Below are 27621 nucleotides of genomic sequence, written 5' to 3' on the forward strand. Positions count from 1 at the left end.
GTTATTAGGAAATTACACATTTTCTAAGTTTGGTTTGAATAATGTAATAATGGAAATATAAATGGCTGGTCAAAAAAAATAACGGAAATATAAATGCTTTTGCATGTGGAGTTTTCAGTTGGAGGGTGAAGGCTGACGTGTGGATGAGGAGTGAGATATGGAGCCCAAAAGAGGGCCTGAGATGCGTTATTAGTTGGAGCATGAGCCCAAGCCCATGATGGCTGACAACCGCGACAGTACGAATGAATGAGTGAGAGAAAATTTTCAAAATGGAAAAGACTGGTCCGTAACGTCAAACAAATTACATTTAAATTCAAGTTCACGTCCAAGGCGGTGTTGGTATTTATGGCAACGGAGGGTTAACTGATATTCAATATAAGACATAATTAAGTAACTAGAATAGATTAAAAAAATTACATAGATTACTCTCAACGGAGGGTTAACTGACATTCAATATAAGACATAATTAAGTAACTAGAATAGATTAAAAAAATTAAATAGATTACTGGCACGGAGGGTTAACTGATATTCAATATAAGACATAATTAAGTAGCTAGAATAGATTAAAAAATTAAATAGATTACTTTAAAGTATTATGTCTATCATTTTTTTTTCCAAACTAATATGTCTAACTTATAAGCTGATATATAATTTAATAATATACATAAATATTTTAGAAATATTATGTAACATGTATTATAATTAAGTAATTTTTTTAATTTTTTGAATTTTCTCATATTTAATTTATCACATGAGGTAGCATGTACTAATTTACTCCGAGTAATTTCAAACGAGTTGCTTCCTGCTTTAATGTTCTTTCGTGGTAGGAATTGATTGATTGAAGTCGGGAAGATAATAACAGTGAGTTTGAATTATTGAATGAAAGCTTGAATTGGAAGGCCCAAAAAAAAAGGGGGGCTTGAATTGGCGATTGATCTGGGTTGTAACCGCTTAGGCCGCTAATTAAGTGGCTTGATGTCGTCCATACAGGGATTCGCCATCATCACCTCTTTCAGGTAAGAAAATGAATTGAAAAGGCTGTGTTAGTGAGTAGTTGTCTGGCGGCACTCTGTAATAGGAAGGGAGAGACGAAATGAAAGAAAATAAGGCTGAAGCTGAAGTGGCATATGATTAATTAATTTTCACAAACAAATGGAAAATGCAATTGAGAGACTCATAGCAAGCACCAGCCACATAACGAACCTCCGCATGTATCCCGACATGTACGGTACGGGGGAAGCAGACTGAGATTTACGGATTTAGACCTCCTCCTCCTTCCCTTCCCTTCCCTTCCCTTCTTCTTCTTCCTCCCACGCATCTCTCCCTCCCCCGTTTCCTCTGTCACCAAACCAACAAACATCAGCATCAACGAATGACATGACGCACGCCCTCCACCATTGCCATTTCATTCCCTTCTACTTGCCATGAAAGATCGTCGCCGACGTGACGCCTCCGCCCTTTCATGGATCTCCTTCTTCTGGTGCACTCTCTTCGTCGTCTTCTCTTCTGCCATCTTCACCACCCTCGCCACTCTCCGTCGCTTTTATTCCCAAGGTGCGTACCCCTTCCTCTTCCTCCTCCCCCCACCCTCTTCCTCCTCCTCTCTAACCCCCTCTTTTTTCATTCCCAACAGAGTCGCTTCCTTCCACCGCCGTCCTCTCACGGCCAGCCTGGGTGATGCACGCCAAATCCAGCCACTCCTCCCAAACTCCGGTAATTACGGTCCGAGAAACGGTCTTGCTTCCCAATCAGGCTCTTGTTTTCCTCTATTACCCCCCGTCTTTCCGCTTTTATACCCAAGATGACATCACATGCGCATATTCCTGGCCCAACTCCTCCCCCACCCACGAGCCTCCGCTTCAGATTGAGTACACCCATGATCGCCAGCAGATGGTTCGGTGCCCCCTCCATCCACTTCGCCTCAACGTCTCCCTCGCCCTCAAATCCAAGGCTTCTTTCCGTCCCAATTATAAGTGGCACCCCCTCGTCTACGAAGCCCTGTTCGACCGGGACAACAGCACCATCGTCTTCGTCAAGGGCTTCAACCTTCGTCCCGCCAGAGAAGCTGACCCCTCCAGGTTCCAGTGCCTCTTCGGCTGGGATTTCAGCTCCCCGAAGTACCTTCTCACCTCCGACGTCATTTCGGTCGCCCAGGAGATCGTCCGCTGCAGAACCCCCTTCAGCATTCTCACCAGCCACCCCAAGGTGAGATCTTCAGTCAAGGTTTCAGTCAGGGCGGTGGGCAGAAAAGTGCCCACGATCGCCATGCCGGGGCTACGTCCTCAACTTGACCCCATCCCGGAAACGCCACGTAATGTGCGTGTGCTCCATGTTACGGAACCAGGCTCGGTTCATAAAGGAGTGGATAATACCATACTCAGATCGGGGTCAGACAACAACAGCGATGACGACATCGCCGCCGTGATTGGGCTTCTACGGCGCGCCCGATACAACATCACACGCCACGTGTGGCCGTGGATTAAGACCCAGGAAGCCGGATTCGCGCACTGCGCATTACGGGCGCGCGATGTATGCGAGTGGGTGGGGTTCATCGACGTGGACGAGTTCTTCAACTTGAAAACAGCGGAGAACCTAGAAGAAGCGATCCTGCAGGAAACCAATGAAGTGGAGAATGCGGGGGAGATACGGACGAGCTGCTACAGTTTCGGGCCGTCGGGGCTGAAGAAGATACCGCGGGAGGGAGTGATGGTGGGTTACACTTGCAGGATGGCGGAGCGGGAGAGGCACAAGAGCATAGTGAGACCAGAAGCGCTGAACGAGAATCTGATAAATGTGGTGCACCATTTTCACCTGAGGGATGGGTATGTGGCGGTGGACGCGAACCGGAGCGCCATGGTGATAAACCATTACAAGTACCAGGTGTGGAAGGTTTTCAAGGACAAGTTCCAGAGGAGGGTGTCTGCGTATGTGGTTGATTGGAAGACAAGAGAGAACGTAGGGTCGAAGGACAGAGTACCCGGGCTAGGGAGCAGCGCAGTTGAGCCGGCCGATTGGGCGACCCGGTTTTGTGAAGTTTGGGATACGGATCTGAGGGAACGGGTAGTGGGGGCGTTCATGGACCCGAACACGCGTCTGCTTCCGTGGCAACAAAGGAAGACATGAGAAGAACACGAAGGAGGAAGCGAGGCACAGAGGAGTTTCCACCAAACATAACGACACCCAATTAACAGCAAGTGTTTAAGTGATGCGTTTTGAGGATGACGTGGTTTTAAAAGAGGGGTAGAGTTGGAGCATATAGAGAGATAGTTGATTTGTGATTGGCTCTTTTTTTGTACATAGTCAGCAGAAACAGCATATTTCAGCGGAGACACGTTGTTTGTAGATTGTCTGACCCAATCCACAACGGTCAGTGAATATACTAGTTTCTTTCTCGTCTAGACATGCTTTCTTACCTCAATGACTTGATTTGATTTAATTGACTGCCTCAAACAAGCTATTCTAATTGGTCGCATGAATAGTATTGCTTAATTCAAAAGATCCCGGGGAGGCCAGTTCATTATTTCTGCTACACATATTTTTGCACAATATTACATCACGGGGGTTACAAAATTAATGATCAATAAATAGTGTGATGTTTGAATATTGACGCAATTATATGAAGCAGGGTCGTGCTGAATTTTTTTTCTTTTCCAGTTCGGTTAAGATGCATTCAGACTCTAAAATATTTTTTTAAGTACATCTAACATTTAAAATATTTTGTGATATATCCATCTAGCACCATAAATTATTTTATTAGGTACATTTAGTATCGTAAAATATTTTTTTAATACATCAGCACCAAAAATATTTTTGAATGGTGTGTTCAGCATTTAAAAATATTTTTGGTGTATTAACACCAAGAACAAAAAAAAAACTTTAAAGCATACTGAACGTATCTAAAATCACTTTAAAAGTAGATGTGTTATAAAATATTTTAAGGTATTAGATGGATCTAAAAAAATATTTTGAATGCTTAGTGTATTTTAATCCTTCCCAATTCCAATCCAATATATATAGCCGAAATTAACCGTTACATGACAAAGGCAAGCAGTCCAGCCAAAAGGTTAAGGTAATTATTTCAAATGGGCGGCCAGCAAAGAACCGAGCCACGCGTATATTACAAGTCACCCGGGCTTTGCCCCGACATTATAGCCGTTGCAATTGCCAACCCTGCAATTATATTAAAAAAATTCGACCGTTAGGCCAAGATCGCACTATTCAAGATTACTCCCCTGATTCGTTGCACAGCCTCTCTCTCTCCCTCCCTCTCTGCCCCTGACATCCCACACCCAAACTGCACCGAGCGGAAATGGTGAGCGAAGAACAAAAACGCAGCCCGCGGAACCACAATAACCCATCAAGAGGAAATGGAGACGGCTTGGGCGGTATCTTCAGCCCCAGATTCAAATCAGCGGCTGCTTTGGCTGGCTGGGATGAGGAGGCCCTCCTAGTCGCCAGCCTCGTGGTCGAGGATACCCCCGACAGAGCTTCCAAGCATGATAAACGCTTTGATCTTAACATCAAGACTCCACCCACCAATTCAAGAAGGTATTTTCTCACTCTCTTCTCTCGTCATGGCCTGGTTCTTCTTTTATGTTGTCTTTATTGCTCGACCATCAAGTATTGTTTTGATGTGGGATATGTCGTGTGTTTAGGAAACGCAGAGCTCAGAGGAGTCCGCAATCAATCCCGGTTACTGTTCTTGACCTTGACCAAGATGAAACTCCCAGAAAGGGTCATTATCTCCTATGCGTTACTTTTCTTTCATCTTTGTTAAATTCATGTTTTCTTCGTTATTTATATATATTCTGTTGTGTGGCAGATAATCTAAAGAAGAAGAAAGAAAACAAAACTAGTGCTAACGAAGCGGGAGGGAATATTTTGACCCAGCAGAACTCTGGTTCTTCTCCTTCGGAATCTGCTCTTCCCTGCATTGATAAACTGAGGGAGGAGCTTTCCTGCGCGGTAAGAGCACTGATTTGTCATCACGATCTCGTCTTAATGTCAATTTGTACTTTTCTTTTCCCGATTTGTTATGCTGATATTCGATTTGCTCCTGCAGGTTTGTTTGGAGATATGCTTTGAACCAAGCACCACTCCTTGTGGACACAGGTATATCTCCAATTCCATAGTTTAAATTGCCTGATTATTCAAGAACGTGATCGACTTCATTGTGAGCTAAAATAATGATAGACTTTTTCGATGGCGTATTTGCTCATAGTTTTGTATGAGCAGTAGACCTTGAATTTTGGTTTTTAATTCAATACCTACCATTGTGCAGCTTTTGCAGAAAATGCCTTCGATCTGCGGCGGATAAATGTGGAAGAAAGTGCCCAAAATGCAGACAACTGATTAGGTAACTAGGAGGAAGCTTATAGCTTGCGCAAACTAATAAGTTAGTTGTAATATGATATGCTACAAAAATCTACTGTTGACTTATCCCCATTTTTTCTTGGGATTTCAGCAATGGACGATCTTGCACCGTGAACACAGTTCTTTGGAACACAATACAGCTCCTTTTTCCCAAGGAAGTGGAAGCAAGGAAAGCAGCAGGTGCCTTGAATATTCGAGAAGCTCAGCAGCGCCCGAGTCCAGAAACAGCATTCTACAATAACCTGAGGAACCAGCAAGCTCACGCGAACATCGGAGGCGAACATCGGAGGCTCCAGGCAGAGGAACAACTAGTGGGAGGAGAAGAGTGATCACTGCAACTCAAGATGAGGATGAAGACGCTGCATTGGTAAGAAGGTTGCTGCGGAGGGAGGGAAATGGGATGGTTCAGAATAATCAGACCCCGCCATCATCGTCTTCAAGAGGGAGGTCAAGAAGAAGGATAACGAGCCAAGACGAGGATGCTGCCTTGGCTCTGAGGTTGCAGAGGGAAGAGTTTATGCAGGCTTTCAGGGGAAGCCAAGTACGTTCGGACACGAGTGGGTCAATGTCAATGTCTTCAGCGAGAGCAAATTTGAGGGCCATGGCATCCAGAGCCATCAATCTTCGAGTTAGAGACCGAAGATCATAAATGAAAGCAGTGTCAAGAGCAATATTTGACTCTTTGAATGTAATGTTAACGTTGGAGGTGTTAACTATTTGTTTAACCCCAGTGTAATCCCATCTTCACCTCATCACCATTAAATATGCTTTCCATATTTTATGTTCCGTGTCCGGTCAAAAAAAAAAAAAAGTTATGTTCTGTGCGCCAAGTTGTTGAGATGGTGACAAAAGTAGCACGCCATGATAGCGGCTAAAATATTAACATTACAGATTTTTTTTTTCCTTCAATTTTTACGGTAAAACTAAAAAGGACGGAGGTGTGAGTCGACGTGACAAAAATACAAGCAATGACGCAGATGGAATTGGAACCTCGAGAAGGTCTTCTTTCATTTTCTTGTCAAGTCATCAAGTAAGTTATTGTAAATCAAGATAGCGAGTTTTAGATTGCTTTTAGTTCATCTTGTGCGCGTCTTGTTAGAGCTGTGATCAAGCATCATCAGCCTATATTCTCTCGTCCTTGATGTTTTCACCAAACATCAACAGCCTAGATACACCCCTTTTTGTAAAATTATCAAATTAATATCTACTCAGCATTTATAATTTAGTTGGTTTGAGAAAAATGAAAATAAGGTGGTAAGAAATTCTAACTAGTTTGATTAAAAAAATTGAATAAATAAGGTTAAAATTGGTTTTTCCTATTAAAATCTTATAACTCCATCTGTCCATAATTTTTTTTATAAATTAAACTTTTTTTTTTTTGCCAACTCATTAAAACCCCCCTCGCCTCCATTTCCCTATATCAAACACAGAATTGATACCATAAAATCTAGTCGGCATGTCAAGGGGGTGGCCACAGTGTATTCATGCACTTACAAAAGGAAAAAACCTTTTTTTTTTTTTTTCCAAGAGAGAAAAGCCCATAATACAACAGCAAACATGACAACACTTCGACTTAATTAGTTCCTTTACACGCAAAGGCACCCAGCCACTCACACAAGGAAACCGCCTTTTTTGTTTTTTCCTTCCCCGATCTTTTTCCCTGGTGGTCTCTTCAAAGTTGAAAGAAACAAAACGATTTTTGGCATCTGCAGAAAAGTGGTGTATCAGAGTCCGCAGAGGCATAGAGGAGGAGGGGGACAATCTGAAAGCTGAAGAACAGTCAAAATCACAAGGTGGCCACCCTGACCCTCAAAGTGCTTCCAATATTGAGACCAGCAAACCAAACCTGAACTGGCTTGCCGCACCAGCATGCTTCATACTCAAAGGATAAAAGGGCTCTTCTTCCATCTCATCTGTGGGAGAGACGGGCATCCTCTATCGCTGCATGAAGCCGCCCAGTGACTCCCTTCCTGGGAGAGGAGTCACTGTGGGGATATTACCTCTAAAGATTTGTGATCATATCCCCAAGGCTACCATGTTAATGCCATCGCCTATTTATAAGAAAATGGACAAGCACTACCCAGTCCTTGGTGCGAGACAAACGTCGGGCCGACCAAGAAACAAAGCACACTATGTCAGGAACCCTAGGTTTTGAATTTGGCTAATATATTCAGCTAGCTTCTTATATCCTTGATCGTTTCAGCATGTTAACTTATATGCAAGTCTCTTTCACACTGTGTTGTCCAAGAATGAACATCCCATTGAAAATCTTATTTCTTGCAGGGTTTTATCTGCGACCTCCATCAATTTGTGTTTTCAGATACCCACAAGGTTTATTTTCACTTGGAAGAGGAAAACCTGAAGAATTCTGGGGGTCAGGGCGGTCTATTGAATAGCACGTCAGTGCACTTCTCTTTACAGACAAATATTATACATCTCATTAAATCTCATATATTTTCGTCAAAACTAATACATCATGACCCACAAAAGGGGAAAAAAAATGGCAAAGGAACGTCTAAATGTGGAGGTGCACGAGGCTAATGCATCTCGGGCTCAACTAATCCTACTTACAAAGAACTCTACATGTTACAAAAAAATAGAACTGACAAGCGGAGAGAACATGGAATCTGTCGACTAGAACCTTATCAGTACCGGCAAAAACCTGTGTATATCACAGAAGCCCAGGTAGCGGCAGCTAGAGAGTGATCACAAGCTAACTTCAAAGACAGGTACTTAATATGAGAATTCATGACCTCGAAGTGAAATATATTTCTTAACCCAGATGGCAATGTCCTCGGCACAAACCTGAGCCTGAGGGCTTTTTAGAAGCATGTCAAGCGTTGCAAATTCGTGTACTGCATCCTTGTATTCAAGAACCGGTGCATCAACATTTACCTTCCGGAGCTCCTCCGAGTAAGCAATGGCACGATCCCTCATCCAGTCATGCTCTGCAACCACTGTCAATGTTGGAGGCATACGCTTAAGAGGAGGCCCCCGGTTTGGAACAAGGGGATTAGCAGCTGGGTGATCCAGGCTAAATTCTTCCTCAGGCAAGAATAGTTTCCACGCAAGCATACACATAGACTTGTCATAAAAGTAGGAGTTCGCCAACTTTATTTCCGAATGAGTAGGTACACTTCCTATAAAGAAGGGATACATTAGGACTTGTGCCACCACCTTGACGGGGTCCAGAAGCTTGCCTGCTTCCACAGCTTTTCGAGCCACATAGTCTGCAATATTTGCACCGCAACTGACCCCCAGAAGAACACACCTGTTTGAATATCAGTATAAAAACAAGTGTTAAATGCATTATAAGGACTAGCTTCCTACCATAGCAGAGCAAAGCATGACAAAAAAGAAATCAAGATTCCACAATGAATTAGAGAGCTTATCCACAGAAAAGTTAACCAGCAACGTAAGCTTTCAGCATTGTATTTCAACTAACAAAATTTCAAACAAACATCCCTTATGCAGAGGCATAACGTCATACTAATAACTACTACTTAATCCAGCGTACCCAGCAATGGTAATAAATAAAACCTGCATGAACTCATGGATAATAATACTATAATCAAGCAGAAAACAAGAACGCCTTAAGCTTCGCCCAATCACTTTAATTCGAAGTACATGCCCCAAGAGCTAGTAATACACCTAGTGAAAAGTAAGTCCAGCAAACTTCCTGTGGATTCAATTGAATGGGGGAGATAACCAGAATTAACCCAATTTCATAGCCAGGCTTCATGATTAAAAAGATTTCGGTCATTAAAGGAACACTCCCAAGAATTGAGTCCAGTAAAAAGTTGAGGCACGTTTGAGGAGACGCAGCGAAATTACATAAAATATGACATACTTCATAAAAATCACTTCATTAAAACAAATGACAGAGTTGTCTACGATTATTGGACGTATAATAAGTGGAGATGCAATGTTAAGGAGAAGAAGAGCAAGATAATTATGTATGGGATCAAGAGAGACAAAATCACAAGACAAAAAGGCTCAAGTCAATGGGATACAGAAAAATAGTGCTGCAAAATGGTCAGTGAGTCAAATCCAAATGACAGAATTGCTCAATTAGGACATTCTATCAGTCTTCATAGAGACCTACGTAATCTACCCATATAGCCTTCTCTTCTTTTTAACCACAGTTTTCACTGAAACTAGCATAAGCTATAATGCAGATAAATTCTTCTGGTCTGCATATAAGTTGTCCAATGAGAAAAATGCCAAACGGGTGCCACTGAAGTACATGAATGCTGCTGAGATGTTCTATAAAGGGCAGGAAAAACACAGGCTCAGACACATAGCCCCAGCGGGTGGGGGGAGACCGAACTTTGATTCCTGATGGACCAAACTTTAACTTCAGCACCACAAGTCCTTCATGGCTAGATGAAATTTCAGAATCACATTGATTAAGCGCCATAAATTCATTAGAAGAGACAACAAACTTCACTATGCTAGACAGAGAGCTCCCTCTTCATTTGAGTCTAGAGGCCAAGGCTAAGCTACATATCGTTGCCCCAATCTGAAGCGCCCTCCAAATGGAAAGTGCTGTATATGTAAAACGATGTGCAAGGATGAATCTCAGGTCAGAGTGCTTGGTGTTTAAACTTCTATCAACTTAAACTTGCGTCCCGCCAAGCTCAACTGATGAGCAATACTTGTCGCCCAGTTATATTAAATTAATCTACAGCCGAATTGGTCATTTACAATCATATGTCCGAAATGCTTTATTGAATTACTCTAACGCCAGCAGGATCAGAAATAACTAATAAAATCACAAAGAGAGATAAGTTCAACCTTGACGGATCTCCATGAGCGGCCAACCATGGCTCAACCGCTGAAGCTCCAAAAGTGTCCACAATATGCCTATGTACATCCGATTTTTTGAGCTCAGTCCCACCACCCCGTCCAATCCCCATCGACTTGTTATACTCAGCTAAGTTTGCCTGCTTTGCTAACCAATTCAATGCCTTCATTCCGTCCTCAAAAGCAGCCGGATAACGATTTTCAGGAGCGAGCCTGTACCCAACAGCAATAAGGATCGCATCGCAGAGTTTGGCAATTCGCCGACAGAAATAGTCGTTTGCAACAGAATCGTTGCTTCCACTAACCCAACCACCACCGTGAAACTGCAACATTACCGGCAATCTCCGACGATTATCTAGTTCCGGCGAGTAACCTCTGTATACCCCACCGCCGGCCAAATTTGAAGCTTCCACACCATTGCTTTTACCATGATCATTAGGCCCCAGGGGATGAGAATCTGAATTGCGATTAGTCGTATCAACTCGCACGGATCGAGATTCAAGATCGGCTTTGCCATTGCTATGTCGAGGCCTAGGCCTGGGTTGGGCTAAAGAATCCGATTCAGGGGACCTCAGTGCGGTCTCGGGAAGGAAGATTCTTACAGTAAGAGATGTGAAGGGGTCGATGTGGATGTCCTTGGTGGCAACGCCGTCGGTGAAGGAAGGATTGGAGGCGGCAACGGATTCATCGTGTCGTGAGGTGACTCCAAATGGGTCGGCTTCATTGGGAGGAGCTTGAATCCGATTCTGCAAACGTTGCTTCAAGAGAAACTTGAAGAATACGCTGTAGAGCTTCACAGCTACACTTGGCATCTGCCCCTCTCCCTACCCTGAACTCGTTTCACAGTAAAAACCCTATCTTTTTCTGTACAAACTCGTGTTCTGTTTTCTGTACACCAGAAATGAAAATGAAGATCACTTTGGAGTTCGAATATGAAAACATAGAAGGTAGGATCAGATTTAAGATCACTCAGGAGTTCTAGAGATTAGGGTTTTGTAAACCCGAAATTGCTTCAGTGGCGAGGTGAGGTGAGGTGAAAGGGAAAGACAGAGCGGTGGGGAAGGGAGGGGGGAGAGAGAAGAGAAGGCTTTGTTTGCGGTGCGGATGACGGTGATGGACAGAGGACATACATGCAACTTTTACACTTTAAACTTCTTTTTTAATTTTTTCTGAATAGTTCTAATTTTGGCTTTAATCATAATTAATCAATGCATTGCTACATTTTTATTGGTTGAATGTGTCGGAGAGGACATGTGCCATGTGGCAGCCAGAGAGGGGGTTATGATCTGCTGCATTAAAACCTGCGCGCACCTTCTTCAGAGGTTTTATGGTACCTGTCGTACAGGGCGGTTGCTGTCCTCCTGTGGCCATTGGAGGCATGGGAACGTGACTCTACGACTTCCAAGCTTCGAGAGGTCACAACTCATCATGGGAGCAACAAGCCTGCGTTGGGAATTGTGTGCTCTCAAGACTATTGATTAATGAGACAAATTAATTAGCAGTAATCACTGATCTGGGAATCTCCAATAATTGCAGCCTCGTTTAATTTTTTGGGCTCATCAGATTCCTTCCATTTTTGTCAGTTTCTCGCCCAATTGGCAGTGGAGGATGGTCAGTAAGGGTGTGTTTGGTATGAGGGATTTGGGAGGGAGGGAGGGGAGGGAAGGGGAGGGATTTTAATCATTTCCCCTTATTTGGCAACACATAAATTTTAGGAGGGGAGGGGAAATTTTTTAAAATTTTCCCTCCCCTCCCCTCTTCAACCTTCCTTCCAAAATTGGGAGGATTTGGAGGGAAAGGGTAATATTTTGTTATATTATGACCCTTATGCCCATATTTTGTCATGTTGTGACCATTATGCCCACTCCTTAAATAAAATAAGAGCAAAATTGTCCATATTAAAATATTTTTCCCTCCCCTCCCCTCTTTTTTTATAAATCCAAACAAGATAATATTAAAATCCTTCCACTCCCCTCCCCTCCATTAAAATCCCTCCCCTCCCCTTCCTCTCATTGAGCCAAATATACCCTAAGTGTTCGTGTTACTGTTACCGGTTTTTGTTGTGGTAAATAAACTTAACAGATTCTTCACAGAGAAAAATAAATAATCACATAGTAGCATTAAGAATTTCATATATTTGAAGTAACTGGTAAATAAATGACCTTTAAGTATTTCAGCGTTGGAGATTGGAGATGGCCGGGAAGGGTCAAGCTGTATCTTACCAGGTAAGATTTTTCCTATCATTCTATGTGTTGACGATTATGCGAAGATCGAGTGATCAAATTTTTGACTTCTTAATCAATTACGTATTGTTATTTTCTTTTTTTATTATATCTGGAAAATTATTCCAATTAATTTGGCTGGTTTTTAAAGAGAATTTTCCTTAGGGGGCTGCCGCGTCTATCCTAATGATATCACACGCCTTGAATCATCATTCATTGGCCTCCGTTCTCATATGTTGCCGCCAAAGAAAGCTACGTATTTTTAAATATCATGTTTTTTTCATTAAATTAACTTTGAATGGTCATATTTGTATTCGTAGATATCATTTAATATCGCAGTTTTTTATTTTGGACCTTTTAATTGGCTATGCCATAAAAACAGACGTGGCAGTTGGCGAAGTCGGATAATGGGATGGTAAGGGAAAGTCAAACAGGGAACATGCAAACAAAATTTCAGCGGCGTCTTATGGCTTTATGAGACCGTGGTCTTTTCCGCCACAGCCCACAAGGCACCCATCTAGAATTATTACGGTATCTTTTAACACACTCAAGAATGTTTGGCAAAAAAAAAAAAAAAACACTCAAAAGATATTACCAGCACGTACCAATTATTCAATCATACATACATATATATCCACACATGTACACATTTCTTATCCATTAACTTGGTAATAATATTTGGTGTTTGTATAATATGTTAAATTAAGATTTTTTTTTTGGCTCCAAATGTTAAATTAAGAGTGTGAAACCTCCACTTACCTCCCACATTATCATCTGGTGACCTAACATTTATAGAACCATAATACTACTTCTAGTCATAAATACAAAAATTAGTTAACTAATTTGAGTAGATTAAAAAAATAAATTAAGTTAATTATTTGTAATAAATATGTATTATCTTTTCTCAAATATCTTTACTAATCAAATATATAAGCTAGAACTATCATTATTAGGACTATCTTAGAAAAAAAATACATAAATATGAGAGACAAAGTAAATTAAAATTTTATATTTAAAATTAAAATAAAAGTCAAACAAAATCTTATATTAAGACTAGGAGCTAGTACGTATTAATATATTAATATGATCAACTATTCAGTATCTAAATTTTAAAAAAAAAATTTGGGCAACAAAAATTTAATAATATTAAAACAATTAATCTGTATAAAATAGCAACCCCCGCATGAAAACGGCAAAATAAACCATATCTGACACTGGAAACGGGCCAATATACAGGGAGCACATGTTTACATTAAACTAGGGCACGTGGACAGATTAGAATTATATAGGCCATCTTGCAATTCTATAAAGCATCAAACTGGAAAGGCTTAATACAGCAAATTCCCTGATAGACCCAGGGCTAAACCCCCCCATTTATGTCCTCCCAATGCCATATATACATCAAATGCTTGTTATGAGGTAAGAGAATGGATCCAAATGGAGCTATTTTACAAATAAAATGGAGCCATTTTGGTAGCCCCAGCTTTGACCCTGCAGCTTCATGTCATATGACCAGGAAACTAACCATAAGCTGCTTTAAAGCCATTCCTCAGATTCTCATGCTCTGCAAGGTCAAAAATCAAGGAACATTTGGATTGAAAGGAAGTTCTAATTGCCTAGCCAGATGGTGCACGCGAGGCATTTCTAGGAGAAACTAGAACTGGCTCGTTGCTTGCAGCTTTCATGGCTGCTATCTCTTCCAACCTTTTCCATTTAGCCTCTTGCTTTGACTTTACATCTTTCTCTTGTGCTTCATCTTCCTTACACTTTAGCAGGCACTCCTCATAGAGCTCCGGATCTGCATCGAAGAAGATCTTGCGGACATTTATTGTCAAGCTTTGGACAGCCTGGTTCCAGTGGTTTTGTGCATTTTTCTCCAGAGCAGGCAACACTAAGGGAAGTATGATCTTGCGATTCTGCTTGATCAAGTTCTCAATATGATCATTATTCCACAAGAACAAAGCCCTCTCAGCTACCTGAAAACGAACAAGCAGTCAGATTAGAGACAGAGTAAGAGAGAGATAGCCGAAGGCTACCTCTACAGTTATTGCTTTCGTCACAAATTTGACAAAATTTCATGGAAAGCACTAGTAAAATATAGTTGACATCACAAATACAAAGTCGAAGAATGAATAAGAACTGACATGTATGTTTTGCAAGCCCGAAAGAGCAAGAACCTAAAAAAAGGACACGAATTGGATCTCACACACACACACACACTCACACTCAGAGACCAATATAGGTGAGTCCCAGATGACACCGAGACAATTAGTGTGTAATCACTTCCACAGCAGATGATCTAAATGACCACACATGGGGCATGGTGGCTTGTGGCATACGAAAGCTACTAACTTATCAAAGCAATAATCAGCACAACAAATGTGTCCAGGGATTTCTGAAAATCTATTAGCAAAATGAAAAATATGAGAGGACCACAAAACATCGAAATCACCACAGAACGTCCAGCTTGACAATATCCTACCTTAGTTTTTGAAGTAAGTTTCTCAGAAATATAAACAGTAAAATTTGAATACACAAGAAAAGCATGAATAAACAGCAATTTAAGAAAATTGATAAGATAACAGTGGTTCTAGTATTGGTAGTACTATTCCAAATCTCAAACAATTTTCAGTGAGACAGTAGCTTATTTTTGGATGCAAATGCATCATGACTAAATATTTTAAACGAAACGGAAGTATTCTTTGGATATGAAAAATGAATTTGTACAGCAAATTCCTTCCACCGTAGGTGAAAAATCAAGCTTAAAAAGCCAACCTTTTTCTTTATGCGAGAGTTTACCAGAGGGGAAGCAAAAGAGGAAGAAAAGCTGATGAAGCTAATAAGATTACCAAACCTGGAAATGTGAACTGCTCAAACAACGACTTAGTTGGTGAAACAAGGGCACCATGCATCTCTGAAACTCCGCAGGTTGAGTGGCTTCCAAGACTTCCTCCAGTTCACTTAAAAACATGACCTCCTTAGAACTATTTGTAACAGGCCAATATTTTAATAATCCCCGTATTATAGTATCAGCAAGCTTGCAGTCTTTCTCCACAAATTGTGTGATGCAGTAAGATAACTGCTGATGGTACAGAGGTATGCATTTTGGTTTATGAAGAGGAATAAGCACTCGCACAAGAAACAGTTTGTGCTCTTCTTTCAATGGCAAAGCAAAGCCATTGATTATACTTCCCAAAATCTCCAACAGTTCTGCAATTCCATTGTGCTTCTCAGTTTCAAAAATAAATCGATAAAATATATTGTTGATTGCTTTCCTGATAAACGGGCGGTGCACCATAAATTTCCCATATATGCGATGAAGAACTGTCTTCAAGTAGTCCCGCTCTCTGGAGTCCTCTGAATCAAAAAGATCTAACAGTCTAAGAACAAATGAATGATCAATGTACCTTTTTGCTAACTTTGCATCAGTCTCAGGTGACGCAACAAACCTTAGAAGGAATTCATACACGATTTGCAGGTGAGACCATGCAGGGTCCATTGAAGGCTCTTCCTCTTCTAAATCGAAGGCTTCTAGAACCTTGTTTTGACAAGGTGGCGAAGTGAGTGTCCGGAACAAGTTTGTGGACACCATTTTTACAATTTCTTGCATCATGTTTTCGGTAAATTTGCCACTAGTTGCAGAAATGTAATCCACAAGCTCTACTAATGTCTGTCGCTTAATGTCCTTTTCTTTGAGGTTCTTCATTGGGTCAGTGAAGTCAAAAACAACACAACACATTTGCAGCTTTCTGATAAACATGTTCTGCTTCTCTGAGTTTGGAACATCTTTGAAACTTGGCAATGCTTCATAAGAAGAAGCAGACAAACTCCCATTAAGCTTTGAATTCACAGCTTCAAAGAACTTGTCGCCATGATTTAGTCCAAGACTTGAAAATGAATTAAGGCCTGAAATATATGACGCAGTTGAATTCCCAGGATTGTAACTTGCTAAATCACTGCTTCTTACATTGGGAGAAGCAGTTGAAGAGGATGGGAACGTTCCCCCTCCTCGATTTTCCACAGATTTGGAGGGCTTCCGTGGGAGCCTATTTAATATCTGTTTGATCATAACTTCCAGTTGGCTCCTCAAAAGATTGATGTCATGCACTTTAGAAGACACTGCTAAATGAAACCCGTTCCAAAATTCGGCAAAGCATCAAAACCAAGTCTCAGGATGCAGACACGCCGGAATACTAAAATGCATTGGCTGAATTGGAGGGAGAGCTGAGAACTTTAGGAAACTATAACGTCCTATGGCTTTTCTTCTGTCTCCATCATCATGAGACACTAATATGTCCATAGTTCGTCAACATGGAATTTCAAATGGGAAAAGCCAGGAACAGAGCCGCCTATGCCGCCTAGTCTGGTAACAAATCTGGAATCCAAAGACATGCCAAGCTCAAAATTCCACAAAACACCCAAAACTAGAATAAGAGTTCATGAAAGTCTTTTCATGTTTAAAGCAAACAAAATCAAATGACCTTGATATCTCGATTCAAGCTGAGTACGCAAAGGAAAATGAATAACAGTTACCTCATCTTTCCATTTTCCTCTCTATGAAGAGTTACAAGCAAATAGAGCTGGATGAAAGTCACAAGATCTGGTTCTGATCTACAAAACCCAAATAGCAGCCGCGGCAACTGTACCCTACAAAGTTTTGAAAATGAATAAAAGTAAAGAGGGAACAAGAAGTTAGCTATCCATTTTTTGAAATAAAATGGGTGCAGAATATGAAAAAGTAGAAAGTGAAGCAGGAAAAGCAGAGGATTTTTTAAGATTGAAGAAGGTTAATCTATACTTTAAAAAAAATTAAATTTCAGCCAACCCATCTCTGCAAGGCTGAGAGCGATTGCCTTCTGGTAGAAATAAAAAAATAGGAAGGGAAAGGAACAGCAATCTGTAGGTGAAGTTGTAGTAGTTGCGATAGCGGTTTTGTTAGCCAAATTACGTTGTTGCCGCCGGTATTACCTTTTTCGTCATCGTTCCGACTTTCCCTTTTAACTATCCTCCTCAGTATCATTCAAGCCTCAAAACTCTTGCGCTCAAAAAATATAAAGATTATAATATGATGATTTTCGCTTCTTAACATCATCTGTGTGCAGTTTTTTCTTCCTCAAACAGTTGCAACTCCGCGACCCAAAAAAAAAAACCCTTAAAAACGCTTCAAAACCAACATCAACTTTTTCTTTTAGTTCAATGAAGCGCAGTATATCAGATATCATGGAACTTGAAACCCCGAAGGGACGGGGAAAGGTTCACGGGGGGTGTGTGACACGCGCCATTTGGGTGAGTGAGACAGTAGGTTCAAAAATGAATATTGAAAAGAGAAGAGCTCTCTTTAAGCACAGTTTTCCTTTCCGATAAATTAAAGGAGATGCCGCTCGCTTTGTGCAACAGCCATCAGTGGGGCCCTCTCTGGTGGGGTCATCGATTGTGATTGGGTGACAATTTTGAGTGTTTCAAACTCAATATTATGTGCATGCAGTGTGGGGACTGGCAACGGTGGAGCACACATGTCCTCGGTCTCCACTTGATAACACATCAACCGTCCTAAGAGAGTATATCATTAGAGACACCAATTCTGACTTCCTATGATTCTAGTGCAATGCTTTCCAGCAAAGTATTGGCTTAAATCATTTTAAGGCAATGCTTTGAGATAGAATGTGTCAACAGATATTGACATTTTGTTCATTGTTGATACAGTGAAATCACAGTTATGCGATGGTAGACTAGATAAAGCTTGTTGAAATGTATCAGCTTAGAAAGTCCCATAAATGACCCCAGCAAAAGGTGGTTATTGATTACTGACATTTGGTGCAAATGAGGAATATGACATGCCAAACCACGAAACATGTGCCGAGATTTGTTCCCTGTTTGCTTCAGACAGTCGTAGCCTTCGTTAAGGCTTGTTTGATAGCTTTTTCCGCACATAATGAGTAGTGATTTGTGACAAAACAAAATGACCATAAATCTGGACTCCTTAAAACCTATTTCGGCATTACTGTAAAACAAATGCATCGCAAAAATTATCTATCAACTTGCATATTACATAAACCTTCAGTCATCATATGAATTACTATAAGAAATGTAAGTCAACAAATTCCAATTTTCATAATTCGCTATTTTGGATCATCACCTTCCATAACAAGAGCACGTTCCAGGTACAGTCGGGAGTCACATTAAACATATTTATCAATAAGCTGCTGTCAAACAAACTTTTAGCTGATGGAGTATAATTAAAAGGAAGAACCATACTAATCTGTTCAGTATACACATCAGTATAACAACTCCATTGTGCAGGATTCAAATTCCTAGCATCACCGGAAGTTACATTAGCTGGAATTAAGAAAATAGGGGAGCATTGTGCTTTTAGGGGAAACTATATAAGAAAAGATGCAATTTTTTAATTCTGGATATATCGCAAAGATATAACGCCTAACCCATGCACAAGTGTAAAATACATCAATTGGAGCGCAAGAATTAATCAGAGTTAGCTAGAAAAAGATGCCAAAGGCATGCAAATTTGAAGCAGCAAACACAATCAGGCTAAGAACTTCGTATCACCATGTTTTTCACCGCTCCTCTATGGCTGTCACAGATTTTAACTCGAGCAGAGGAGACCAATGAGGAAAATTCAAGTCCAAACAGCAATCACTTGGTCAAAGCCAACTTCACCCTCCAAAAACCCAGGCTGGACTTTTATTTTAAGAATGCATCCCAAATTTAGCTATCAAAACACAGGTGCCTCATAGTTCCCTCCGAGCAGAAGGACAACCGATGAGCATAGAGGATGTTAAATACATACCAAACAGAGATAACAGAAATCACACAAGCATCGTGTTAAAAGGCGAAGGAGGTGAATGTCCCAACAAAAATATGAAGAGCAACCCACCACGGCAGTCATGTCGTTTTCCCAATCATGTTCAGAAGTTAGCCAAATTATCATTTCAGTGCTCCATCAACGCTGTTTCAGTCTCAGATAGTGGGGCTGCATCAAACAGGATTCCCTCGTTAACTTGACATGAAAAAGTATTCATTTTTTTCTTAAGAAAAGACTACAAGTAGCTGAGTTTACAAGTTTCTAGAATTTATGCATAAAAAATTTGTCTCAGTCAGTCATGCTTGATCCAAACTATGTGACAATATATTATTTTTGGTGTATAAAGAAGAGAGAGAGGATGACATTGAGAAAAGGAAAACTTCAAATTGCATTTTCAGTCCTGAAGAATACTGGGCCTAAGTTTGCATCCTGATTCCTAAAAAGGTTTCATAAAATCCGTAGTTCATCAGCCAATAAAAAGGGGTTCCTCGGAAGTTGGATAAACAAATCCTCAAGAAAAGTAACCGCTTTCCCCCTCTTGGCCGCAACATCATATCTCAGACTAGCTAACCACGTAATATATCATAATGACAAAAAATGTGCAAAAAAAGAAAACACTACAATATTAGGAAGCTATAATCAGTATAGTTAGTTGTAAAGTCAACATACCCAGCAAGTCCTCAAATGAATCCGCTAGAAGTGATGAGTCCATTAAAAGAGGCGGTGAGAATACTTGATCTTGAGCATCCTCAAATTCATACACTGACTGTTGTGCATCAGAAGTTGCATTTGAGCCAGTAAATGAAAGAAACCCATTTACATGGTCATAATCAGAAAGCCGTTCCAATTCATTCAACATATCTGGAAAATCATCCAGCTTGCGCTCCTCCTGACCATCAGATGTATGACTCTTAAGCAGGGAATCATCCACTTGAGATAAAAATAAACTCTTACTCCTTAATGAAGAAGCCTTTCTTAAAGCAGCCTTTTTTTCAGCATCTAAATGAGAAAACCCAGTTTCTGAAAGAGGGGCAAAGAAGTGCTCAGAACTTCCATCAGAATGACTGTCTCGTGATGATTCTGAATTGCAGGACCGCAATGACAATGCTGCTTCTCTTACTGACCTCTTCAGATTCTGGACATAGGAAATATCTCTCTCTGCAAAACACAGAATGAAAATCAAACCTACAAAATAAGGCTATCAACCAATTCATTAAAGACGTAAAATTTTGGGAAAATTACTCCAAGGTTCCACACAACACCCTAAAATACTCCGAGGCCCCTTGAAATCATCAAATTATTGTGGATCCCCATGGGCCTTAATTGCAAATGAGCTTTGGTGTACATTTACTAAAATATTTTTAATTAAAAAAATTAAAAAATTCCCTCAATTTTTTAAGTGTATTTTGGTAAATGCACACCAAAACTTAATTACAATTAAGGCTCATAGGACTCCACCATAATTTAATGGTTCAAAGGGATCTCTTGGAGTATTTTACGGTGTTATGTGGGACCTTCGAGTAATTTTCGATAAAATTTTCTCTGAAACCCGATAAGCTTCAAAAACATTGCACCAGTTAAGCAACAGAATAGACGCAGTAAACCTTCTGGTAAAGTCTCTGCCTGATTACTTGAATTAGGATTCAAAGGTTTCCCTTCAGAAAGATTCTCAGTTTGGCTGGTCTGAGGAGCTGTACTATGCCTCCTTTGCACATTTCCAGCTTTTCCAGAGGTTGGAGTCAAGCTAAATAATTGAGGAAGCTTTAAAGTGGGAGGACTAGCTGACATCTTATCAAGCTGAATATTAGATATTCTTGATGTCACCTCACCAACATCATCAATGCCACCATCCTGAATAATTTGAGTTTTTAAAAAAACAAATAAGATCTCTGATTGTTAAGTAATAGTACTAAAATAACAGGAAAATAGAAACCGACCTCCCATTTGTATAGGCCATAAAACAGACCTCCCTCTTATCTTTAAAATAAAATAAAATGACAATTTTATATTGAAATAACAACAGTTACAAATGTGATTTTTCTGTTTTAGCTCTTAGGACCCAAGTTTTATATAGTGCACAAAAATTAACAGAAAGTTCTGCATAATTTTAACCAAATCCAAGAGAAGTCAGTAATAATTGAAGGAAATAAATTATAAATAGTTACCATCCTCAGACTACTTTGCGTTTGAATAGGGGATGTTGATTGCCCATGATGTCTATTTGATGGAGGTAGATTGGAGGCTACGCTGTTCACCTTTTCTGTACATTCTGATATGGACTTCTGTATTGCTGGAGCAACTTCCTTCAGTTGGTTAATAAGGACCTGCATATAAAAGGCGCTTGGATGTAAGAAACCCAACAGGGATCTTTTAGGTATACACATGGCAGTCCTATGTCCCCACAAAAATAATCCACCCTCCTCCACAGAGAAAGAGAAAAGATGAATCAACGTTTGAATACATTTATGCTAAAGAATGGAACAAGAAGACAATAAGCCAATAAGAGGCATGTAACTCCTCAATAACACAACTACTCTAATGAAGCTTCCTGCAGAAGTGCTTCAACCTTAGAAAAATTTTACGGTGGTTAAGTATGGTTTAATGCTTAACCTGAAAGCTAGCCAAATGTTGCTGATGCTCTGCAAGAGTTGCTGCTAAAGACTCAGCATGTCCACTTGACCCACCTTCTTGTGCACTTCGCAATATATCTGGACCCTCCCCATCATTTGCTTTTGCCTACAGATCATAGCATAGTTAAGTTTATAAAAGATATAAACAACGCTAAGTAGAGTTAATTGAAAAAATGATAATAACCATGACAAAAGAGACGAGAAAATGTTATAATTTTAATCAAAAGTACTAGGGACTCTATAGGTCAGGTAGTCCTAGTTCCAAGAGTTAGAATTAGAATTAATAAGAAATAACATTTAAATAAGAGTGCAACAAACTTATTTATGTGAATATATCCTCTACGTTCCAGGGTCATTGAGGCATGCCTAAGATTCCCCATGGATAAAACAACTGAGTAACAACTTAAATCGTATTATATAACAACTAATGTACTAAAATGCATATTTCTACAGTTAGAAAGAATATAATGAAGTATCTTAAAGTCAAGCCGAGTGAACCACCCCCTTGCCCCACAAAGAAAAAAGAAGCTAGGAATAGAACAGCTTGAAAAACATACCAAATGAAGTGATTGCTTATGAATACGTTGCAAAGCATGTGTCCATCGCCGTATAACCTCTGCTACATCAACTGCTTGGTGGACTCTTCCAGTTCTATCATCAGCTCTTGTCAGTATCTCATTGCTAGGATGAAATCCTTCACTCTCCTCATTTTCATCCATACGCACAGCCGGCAATTCCCCAGGCTGTCCAGATAATATGTCTGAATAAGGTGCCTGTGAACTCTGGTCCATTGCTGCAAGCAAGGATGTCCCAGAGATTCGGTACCTGAAATTTATGCATCAGAAAGTGATTTCAAACAAATATGGTCTCCATATATTGAACTAACAACGGATACTGTGTCACTACATTACCTGTGTTCCCGGTGAGCTATCAAGTCTTCAATAGGTCCTGATGCAAGAACTTCATGTTGACCTGTACAATGATGAATAAAATCCAGATCAACATCAATTGATCTCTTTCTTCTTTTTTTTCTTTTAGCTCTTTCAAAAAATAAGAACAAAATATTCAGAGGGAGGGACCAAGGTTTTTTTTCATAAAAGAAGGCAGGGAGATAAAGTGTTCGTAGAAAAAGATGCTTTTAAAATTACATCTACCGGTGAAGCTACTTTCAGTCCCTTTTCATACATGCTACAGCCAGCTTGGTTCAAAATAATTTATGTTTATGCTGTTTAAAATTCAAAATAATTTCAGCTAGTCCTATAGCAACAAACATAGACTCAAAAATGTCCACAATTATTAATTAACCCATCCAGATAGAAGTGCAAAAAGGCATACGATTACAGAAACAAAATCCCATTATTGAAAACCTCTTATAAAATTATAACGTGGCCTGCCTAAAATCATCAAACATGAGGATAATTAGAGTACTGCAAATTGCAAAAGAACAAGGGTTATTCTTCATTCTTACTTTTACGAGCTAATAAAGATTCCCATAGGCGTGTAGCCTTTGAAACTAAATGAGAATTCTGACTTGAAGTGGACACAAGATCATCCCAGTGTTCTCCCTCCAACTTCACTTTATTCCTCAAATCATGAAGTTTCTCCAGTTCTTGTTGCAAATAAGCCTGCATCCAGGTTGTATATTACACACACTTGAGAGAAATATATAGTGACACATTGCTGGTGAGAAAAGGGCAAAAAATATATGATATATGAACCAATTCCGGGAAATAACCTTCGGTAGCTGCTTACCTCTTCGGCACATAGGCCACGAAATTCAGCAGTCATTTCATGAGCTAAGTTTGACCACATAGCCTGCCGTTGCACAGCCATTTCTGCATTCTTAAGAAACTTTCTTCTTTCAAGTGCTATTCTAGCCTATTTGGGACAAGGGACATAATTTAGTTACTCAAGTTCAAGTCATTTGTTTCTAAAGAAATGATCAAGATAAATAATACAACATGTTACCATGACTAGAAAACCAAGAGTGACATCACCCAATAAAATGTTAATTACCAAGAGTGCTAAAGAGTATGCTAGGCAAAGATATTATAATATTCTTCTAACACAAACCTTCATATTGAGCAATATGGCAAAAGAAGTCAAAGTGAACTAGAAACATACATCTTAAAACATTACAAGATATATAATATGAGACTTGAAAACAACTACATCTATAAAATCATCATAATAGAAAAGGATGTGAAAGATTAACCTCAGAAGTCCTTTCATTCTCCAGTAGACAAGCCAAACACTTCATTGTTGTTTCAATTACAAGGTTGCATGCATATAGTCAGGATTGATTCGATCTTTGGATAAATTTTTTAATTTTTAATAATTATTAGTAATACCTTTGTCACAGGAAGTAGAGTAGCTGCATGTGAGAATGCTACATCAGTCAATGGAGCAGGCAACGGGTTAGAAGCTACATCAGCAGCAAATGTTCGTCTGTGAACCTCTCGCAAAGCATGCAAGGAAAGCTGCCATAGAAGTTCAACAAACCTGCACCACCATGTACATCTGAATAACTTGAATGCTCCTCAACAGAAATATAAATTCCAAGCCTTCATATGCAATATACACATGAGATTCCCCAGTGGCATTCTAATCAAGATTTGTTTGAATGGCATTTTGTACTTGAAAAAGTTGAATTTGGGAAGAAAAAGTTCTTCTCACTAACTTTCTTAACTTTCAGAAATAACAATTGCCCCCTAAGTTTGTAGACACTACAATCTCATCTTTTCAATGACCATAAAAACATTTTTTAAAAAAAACATGCTTTGCATAAAAACAACGCATTAAGAACAACAACATCTAAATTTGCTTGTCACCAACAGACACTGTACAATGCATTGCCTAAAAACCACAAAAATGTTAACATTTTCCTGCTAGTAATTGGATCAGGATAACAAGCAGATGTAATAAACTAAATATGCTGGTGAATAAAACTCCGACAGAACCAGCAAAAATGTACATGTTTCAAGGGGATATATTCTACACTTTTTCCCAGAAATCAACAGTGCAGATCAAAACTGAGGATTTCAGGGGGGCAAATGTGAGCCGGAAAGAGAGAGAAAACAGAAGAATCGACCTTGGTCCACAACAGGTAGCAAGCGAAGAAACTCTTGAATTGCTCCTCGGAAGCGCACCCTGCGACTCGAGCTCGCTAATAATCCCTTGCACGACCTAGTAATAAAATTCCAGCGCTATTTAAATAGATTCATTTCTAATTTAAATTCAAACGGGGAAGAGAAAAAAGAACCAAAACCCGGAAAACAGTGCTAGAGAAATACCAAAGTACCTACAATTGTACTTAAATAGTAATACCTTACGGAAATCACGCGATTGCGCCGAATCAAAAATCGGCCAAACCTTATCAAAATCCTGAAGATCCAAAAAAGGTTACAGTTAGGGGCAAATCACACAAAAATTTAGAAGCATCCGCCAAAACAGGCAAACAGGGATGGGTGGATGTAATGTATATGTGCAAGTGGTGAAACATGAAGAGTTGGCAAAATATCAGAAGAGAGAAGGTACTTTAGCGGATTGAACTGGGCCTCTGAGGGAAGAGAGTATGAAGTAGAGGAGCTGTTCACCCAATTTAGGGTTGGAATGGCGGAAGAGTCCGACGCGAGGGGTGCCATTGGAGGCTCCAACTCCGATAATAGCCGGATCCAGACCTAACAGCAAACAGTTAGTATACATTGCACTCTCTAGCTCTATCTCCCTCTCCTTCTCCCTGTCCATCGTCATCACCGAGCCCACCCTCCCTCTCTCTCTCTAGATTGTTGCAGCAGCAACTTTCTTCCTTGCCGTTCCTTATCTAAGCTTCCTTTTGAATTCTTTCTGATCCTGCTCGATTGTCTTTCTTTATTTCCGCTCACTCCATCCCACGGAATGTCTTTCTAGAAAACGCAGGTCGGGGTCCCCTTGTGTTTGATATTACGAAACGGACCATAATTTGAATCAGCAGAGGCTTATTATTTTTAATCTTTTGCGAAGCAAATATGGGGGAAGGGCCGGGGCCTGTGATAATTTAAATTAATTGTTTATTGCTAATCATGTAACTACTAGTGTTTTTAGTTTATGATGGTTGATGGGACCCTCCGGACTCACGTTCAGCCAACTCAAGAATTTGAAATGCCGCAGGCACGGTTGGAGTTTGGCAAAACGCGTTGTCGTCGCGGCCGGCCGGTTTAAGTCGTTACGCATTGTCGTTTAACGGTTTGCACTGCGAGGAAAATAAGAAAACGACAAAACTAACCCACGTCTTCCAGTTCCTTTATTTTTTAAAATGTCAAGAATGATATAAAATGCTGCATATTTCGATTGGGTTTTTTACATGAAAGAATTACAATCAAATCCCATACAAGAAAAATAACTACTAAAAGGTGTAATAACAATTTGAGCAGCTTATAATGACAAATTTTAAAGTGAAGAATAACAAACTTTGAGATTGGATATCATTTATACCAAACTTCCAAAACAATGAATGTGCAATTATTGATCTCATATCTCAGCGTGAAGTTCGTTTAAATGATTCTGTTTTAATAAAAAAAAATTATCGCAATAAACCTTGATGGTGAGCTGGTGATTGTAATTGCAACTGCCGCTTACTAATTAAAAACCTGGTTTGTTGAAAGGATAAAAATTGAAGACTAGATTAAAACAGATGAAACGCTTGAGAGGCATCAGAAAGTAACTTGAATATTATGAAAAAAATAATGATAAAAAAACTGCAAGAAAGCAAAAACAGTAAATTAAAAAAAAAAAAAAAAACGGGGAAAGAAAGTGAATCACTTGCTGTGCAGTGTTTAATGATTTCCGAAACTTTACTTCTCTCCATTGCGATGCGAAAAAGGCAAAGCTTCCTTTGAAATCATCTTTTATTGCGGTGGAAGCTACTCATTTCGTCACCCCCTTGTGTGGTTCTTCATTTTAATTGGATATCCGCGTTGACATTTGCATCGTTTGTTCTGTGATTGAAGATCCAGAAAAAAAGGTGTCATCAAAAAAAAAGTAAACCCAGAGCTGAAAAATTAGATTACATAAAACTTAGCTTTTAAGGGCCACATGAGTACATAAGAGATCGGCTATGACACTTCCAAGTGTACCCCATTGGGCCGCCTGACGTAAGGAGAACGGGCTAGCCCATCACGTAGCCTGCAATTGCGAACCCATGGGCTTGACATTATCTAGGTCGGACCTACTCCTTCTGCGTCGTGAATGGTAAACTCTTTCCAGTTAAGGTACTTTCCTTCGCCATGGAAATGACTAACGAATTAAAATTTAAATTTTTAATTAAAAAAATATTCATATTTAGTACCTGTAGTGTTTCAAATAGAATTATTTTGAATAAGAAGATACCTGTGTCTATAAAAAAAATTGTTTTGACCCCAAATTTAACTCACCTATTTTTTTTTAACAAAAAAAAGGTATTTTCCTTCATTCAGGTATTTTTGCTCTCACACTTTCTTTTCTTTTTGTTATCGTTGTTGTTGTTAGAAGTATCATAAAGAACACGACATTTTCTGAAAAGTACGTCATAATCTCATGCGAACTTGAATAATTTACATCATCGTTACCTTTGATTGATATTACCTTATGAAGTATACTAGAAAATTTAAAAAAATATACTCTTCCGGTTCTCAATATAGGACCTAATTGTTGAATTAGTTTTAGTCTTAAATATAAGACTCATTTCTCGTATTTATCACTTTTCTCTAAATTATTCCTATCGATACTCTTTCAACCATAATCAAGTAGAAGA

The 27621-nt window shown here is 39.7% G+C and overlaps 4 protein-coding genes across 6 annotated transcripts; 1 reads left to right on the forward strand and 3 right to left on the reverse strand.

The window, feature by feature from the left end:
* Nucleotides 1-1313: 1313 nt before the first annotated feature.
* On the forward strand, nucleotides 1314-6098 carry LOC114729568 (glycosyltransferase family 92 protein RCOM_0530710). The gene is given in 11 exon segments (XM_028916591.1): nucleotides 1314-1554; nucleotides 1634-2271; nucleotides 2273-2387; nucleotides 2390-3120; nucleotides 4283-4548; nucleotides 4665-4735; nucleotides 4823-4965; nucleotides 5063-5112; nucleotides 5282-5356; nucleotides 5465-5692; nucleotides 5695-6098. Coding segments are annotated over 11 exon segments (2775 nt in total). The 5' UTR covers nucleotides 1314-1424; the 3' UTR covers nucleotides 6023-6098.
* Nucleotides 6099-7759: 1661 nt separating this feature from the next.
* On the reverse strand, nucleotides 7760-11260 carry LOC114729565 (probable carboxylesterase 11). Its single transcript, XM_028916587.1, has 2 exons — nucleotides 10171-11260; nucleotides 7760-8644 (listed from the first exon to the last, which is right to left on the reverse strand). The coding sequence occupies exons 1-2, from the start codon at nucleotides 10989-10991 to the stop codon at nucleotides 8107-8109; spliced, it is 1359 nt and encodes a 452-aa protein (XP_028772420.1). The 5' UTR covers nucleotides 10992-11260; the 3' UTR covers nucleotides 7760-8106.
* Nucleotides 11261-13610: 2350 nt separating this feature from the next.
* On the reverse strand, nucleotides 13611-17575 carry LOC114729557 (serine/threonine protein phosphatase 2A 57 kDa regulatory subunit B' theta isoform). Of its 2 annotated transcripts, none has more exons than XM_028916578.1 (4): nucleotides 17227-17575; nucleotides 16935-17048; nucleotides 15256-16776; nucleotides 13611-14377 (listed from the first exon to the last, which is right to left on the reverse strand). In XM_028916578.1, exons 3-4 carry the CDS (start codon nucleotides 16468-16470, stop codon nucleotides 14018-14020), a joined length of 1575 nt encoding a protein of 524 aa, XP_028772411.1. In that variant the 5' UTR covers nucleotides 16471-16776; nucleotides 16935-17048; nucleotides 17227-17575; the 3' UTR covers nucleotides 13611-14017. The 2 variants fall into 2 exon arrangements, with proteins under 2 accessions (XP_028772411.1, XP_028772412.1); XM_028916579.1 differs by having other exon boundaries at nucleotides 17200-17575.
* A 1027-nt stretch (nucleotides 17576-18602) lies between these two features.
* On the reverse strand, nucleotides 18603-25816 carry LOC114729546 (AUGMIN subunit 6). Of its 2 annotated transcripts, none has more exons than XM_028916564.1 (13): nucleotides 25389-25816; nucleotides 25179-25235; nucleotides 24943-25037; nucleotides 24203-24353; nucleotides 23604-23729; nucleotides 23320-23476; nucleotides 22763-22823; nucleotides 22409-22676; nucleotides 21832-21957; nucleotides 21387-21545; nucleotides 20853-21072; nucleotides 19891-20379; nucleotides 18603-19389 (listed from the first exon to the last, which is right to left on the reverse strand). In XM_028916564.1, exons 1-13 carry the CDS (start codon nucleotides 25602-25604, stop codon nucleotides 19349-19351), a joined length of 2166 nt encoding a protein of 721 aa, XP_028772397.1. In that variant the 5' UTR covers nucleotides 25605-25816; the 3' UTR covers nucleotides 18603-19348. The 2 variants fall into 2 exon arrangements, with proteins under 2 accessions (XP_028772397.1, XP_028772396.1); XM_028916563.1 differs by having other exon boundaries at nucleotides 20826-21072; nucleotides 25389-25815.
* Nucleotides 25817-27621: the final 1805 nt, after the last annotated feature.

Source organism: Neltuma alba, unplaced genomic scaffold, assembly GCF_004799145.2.
Source record: "Neltuma alba isolate B1F8T4 unplaced genomic scaffold, ASM479914v2 tig00012646_pilon, whole genome shotgun sequence".
Classification (NCBI taxonomy): Eukaryota; Viridiplantae; Streptophyta; class Magnoliopsida; order Fabales; family Fabaceae; genus Neltuma; species Neltuma alba.